The sequence below is a fragment of the Protobothrops mucrosquamatus genome, unplaced genomic scaffold, assembly GCF_001527695.2.
Source record: "Protobothrops mucrosquamatus isolate PMUCROS unplaced genomic scaffold, P.Mucros_1.0 scaffold4654, whole genome shotgun sequence".
NCBI classification, from domain to species: Eukaryota; Metazoa; Chordata; class Lepidosauria; order Squamata; family Viperidae; genus Protobothrops; species Protobothrops mucrosquamatus.
Genome location: NW_015390553.1, coordinates 8,764 through 11,827, shown reverse-complemented (window position 1 = coordinate 11,827; position 3,064 = coordinate 8,764). Strand labels below are relative to the sequence as shown.

Genomic DNA, 3,064 nt, shown 5'->3' with positions numbered 1-3,064 from the left:
GGAAACTATTCCAAACAGGGCTAGAGGGGGTATAAAAACCCTTCTACCCATGTGCTCTTTCTCTTTCTTCTCCTCTGCTCCTTCTTGCAAGGACCATCTTTCTTCTGCAATAAACTGTAACCTTCTTCCCAAAGCAGTCACCATGTTTGCTTATTTATTCCCGGCTTGGATGAACCAGGATGAAGACTTACTTCTAACAGATATAAAGACTGCTGGTTAAATTTGGTGGTTACCAGCCTCGGTTGTCAAGGGAAAGAGAAGCAAGATAACTGTACTTCCTGCCACTGGAAATAAAGCCACCCTTTCCCGATATCCAACCAATCAGAACCCACTTGTATGATGAGCGTTCTTCAGTCCATCATCTACACTGCAGCAAGATCAAGACTTAGGGCAGCATTAAACACACTTGCGATCACAAGCATTGTTGGCCAGAGTGGGATTGTGTTGCTCTCCCTCACTCAGGAAGATTATATTTTACCATTCTCTTTGAAACAGCAATTGTAACTTGACCATTCAAGAAACAAGAAAGAGAACCAACAGAAGAGAATATTTGTAGCTCAGGGTTGAACTGTGGGGTTCTTGGTGCTCTCTGAGTTTGGTGGTTTTCTTGCAGAAGTTTCATTGCCAAACTAAGTAACATCATCAGTGCTAGACCTGACATCATCTAGCATCGATGATGTTACCTAATCTGACAATGAAACATCTGCAAGAAAACCACCAACCTCAGAGAGCACCAAGAAAGAGGACCTTGAGGAAAAGGAGGATTGTAGGAGTTTGAAGCGTGGTCTGGATGATCGCAAACCATGTTCACAAAAAGAAGGACTAGCTACTTTTGAACAGAACAACAGTTAATATTCTAAAGAAACCTAGCTTGCCATGAATAAAGTCAGCATACAACAGCTGGATTCATTTATCATAGTAAAACATTTTGAGTTAGTGCATTGTGTGAAAACAACCACCCCAGTAGCAACGAAGTATGTATTTTATCAGTCGTAGCTTTTTCAACATGCCATGGTTAAGGAAACACTGGCGTAAAACAACGTGAAAATTCAGCATTCATTCATCCTTTAGTCCTCTTACTAGTGGTGAAACTCACCTAAAAGGAAAGACTTGCCATAATGTCCAAACTTGGAATACACCAGTGTTTAATTCTTTATAAGCTAGAGTTGAGTTCAGACATTACAATTATTTCATTTCCATACCTTGTATCAGCGGCCCCCAACCTTTTGGGCACCAGGGACCGGTTCTGTGGAGAGAGGTTTTTCCGTGGACCGGAGGGGGCATGGTTTCATGTGCTGCCTGCATCCTGTGGACGGGGCTTTGCTTATTTGTGCAGACCGGTTTCTGGCATGCCATAGCTTGATATACTATGTAAATATGTCTCATAAAAGGAGACCAGCACATTTTGGCTTCAACTTTGCTACAGAAGACTAATACAGAAATATGTAAGATTGGGGAAAACCTTGGGACAATAAAGTAACATGTGCTTATGTACAAGACTGATATCATAGGAAGTTAGACAAATAATATAATGAACTGGCTAAGCCTTAAAGGCCTCCTGTTTCTAATTCATGTTTTGTCAACTGACCTTTTTTCAGGACCTGCCAAACAGCATCTTCTTTAGCCATCATGAAAACAGCAAGTGCTGCAGGGAAAGTGCTGCAGGGAAATAGCATGTTCACTGCCTTGAGTATAAAGTAATAAAGGCAGGATAAAAATCTAACAGACAAACAGGCATGGAAAGTTTTTTTCTTCAAGTGCTGGAAGACATCAACCCAGAGTTCTCACTTGAGGCACAAATGACCAGGCTCAAATTATCCTACTTCAGGCACATTATGAACCAGCTCTCTGGAAAAGGCAATAATGATGGGAAAGGTGGAAGGAAAGAGAAGATGACAGCAGCAAAGTGGACAGACTCAGTTATGGTGGTGATGTCACCAGGAGACTGGAAAGAATAGGCTAGAGATTGTCATGGAGAACATCTGTCTGTGATCGCTAGGAGTTGAAAAAGACTCGATGGAACATAATCACTGGAAGACAAGATACTAGGGCAGTTATTAAATTAGGCATAAAAGAATGCCCCCTTAGGTTGCCAAGTGACGAAGAAATGTTTTTGCCCATCACTTTTTTGGTAAATCACTGTAGGCAACTACCCTGCACCAAAATAACATTTTCTTCCAAACCGCTACGGCAGAGGAACAAGCCTTCATTTTCATTCTGCACGTGCAGCCTGCATACATTATTCATTAGCCAAGCTGGAGTTGCCATCACTTTGCAAAGCGGAGCAGCCACCTGGCTAATAAAACTCCAATTGCCAACTGGGATGCCAAATATGTTGCAAGGATGGGGATGGCTTTTTAACAGCAGCAGCTCAGTGGAAGGAGGAATAGATTATTCCTCTAGATATGGTCACATAAAGACCACTACAGCCCGGGCTGGGAAATACCGCATTTTTGGAAAACGGGTTACAAAGCCCATAATCCACCCCAGAGCCGAGTCCAGAGATTAGCGATTCCCAGGGCACGAAGAAGCTTTGCAAACTCTCCTCACAGAGAGTTGACCCTGGCATGAAAGACGCCCCTGCTATTCCGCCCCGAGACAAAGACACTCTGTACAAGCTCAGAGAAACCCTTTCCTTGGGGCCCACTCCACAGGCGTTTGCCCAGCTAGGACAAAAGAAGAGAGCGGAGAAGCAGGAGGCGAACGGCGGGGCTCCCTCTGGCATTCGTGGCTACCTGGTGGAGAGCGCTGATGCCGTCCGCGTTGGTGCCGTTCACGGCGGCCGGGTCGGCCCGGAGCATCTCCCGCGCCGCTTCCAGCTCGGCGCCGGCGCAGCAGGCCAAGAACTCGGCGGCCGCGTCGAAACGGACCGCGCGCGGGCGGCCGCCGGAGCCCATCCCTGGCGCCGCGAGAGACAGCGCTTCGTCCGCGGACGCCGGCAACCCAGCCGGAGCGAGTGAAGGCGCGGAGTCGGCGGGAGGCGGGGTCGGGAGAAGAGCAGCGGCAGCGGCCTCGGCCTCGGCCCAGGCACGGAGTTGTTCCCGCCGGCGCGCTCGGGCGCCTT

The 3,064-nt window shown here is 47.1% G+C and overlaps 1 protein-coding gene across 1 annotated transcript in view; it reads right to left on the bottom strand.

Annotated features, from left to right (window-relative positions):
- LOC107299194 (protein phosphatase 1 regulatory subunit 12C-like) overlaps positions 1-2,801 on the bottom strand; it is a 59,875-nt gene extending 57,074 nt beyond the window's left edge. Inside the window, exon 1 of the mRNA XM_029286711.1 lies at positions 2,736-2,801. Coding sequence (XP_029142544.1) covers positions 2,736-2,801 — 66 coding nt within the window. The remainder of the gene's footprint in view (positions 1-2,735) is intronic.
- Between the last annotated feature and the right edge of the window lie 263 nt (positions 2,802-3,064).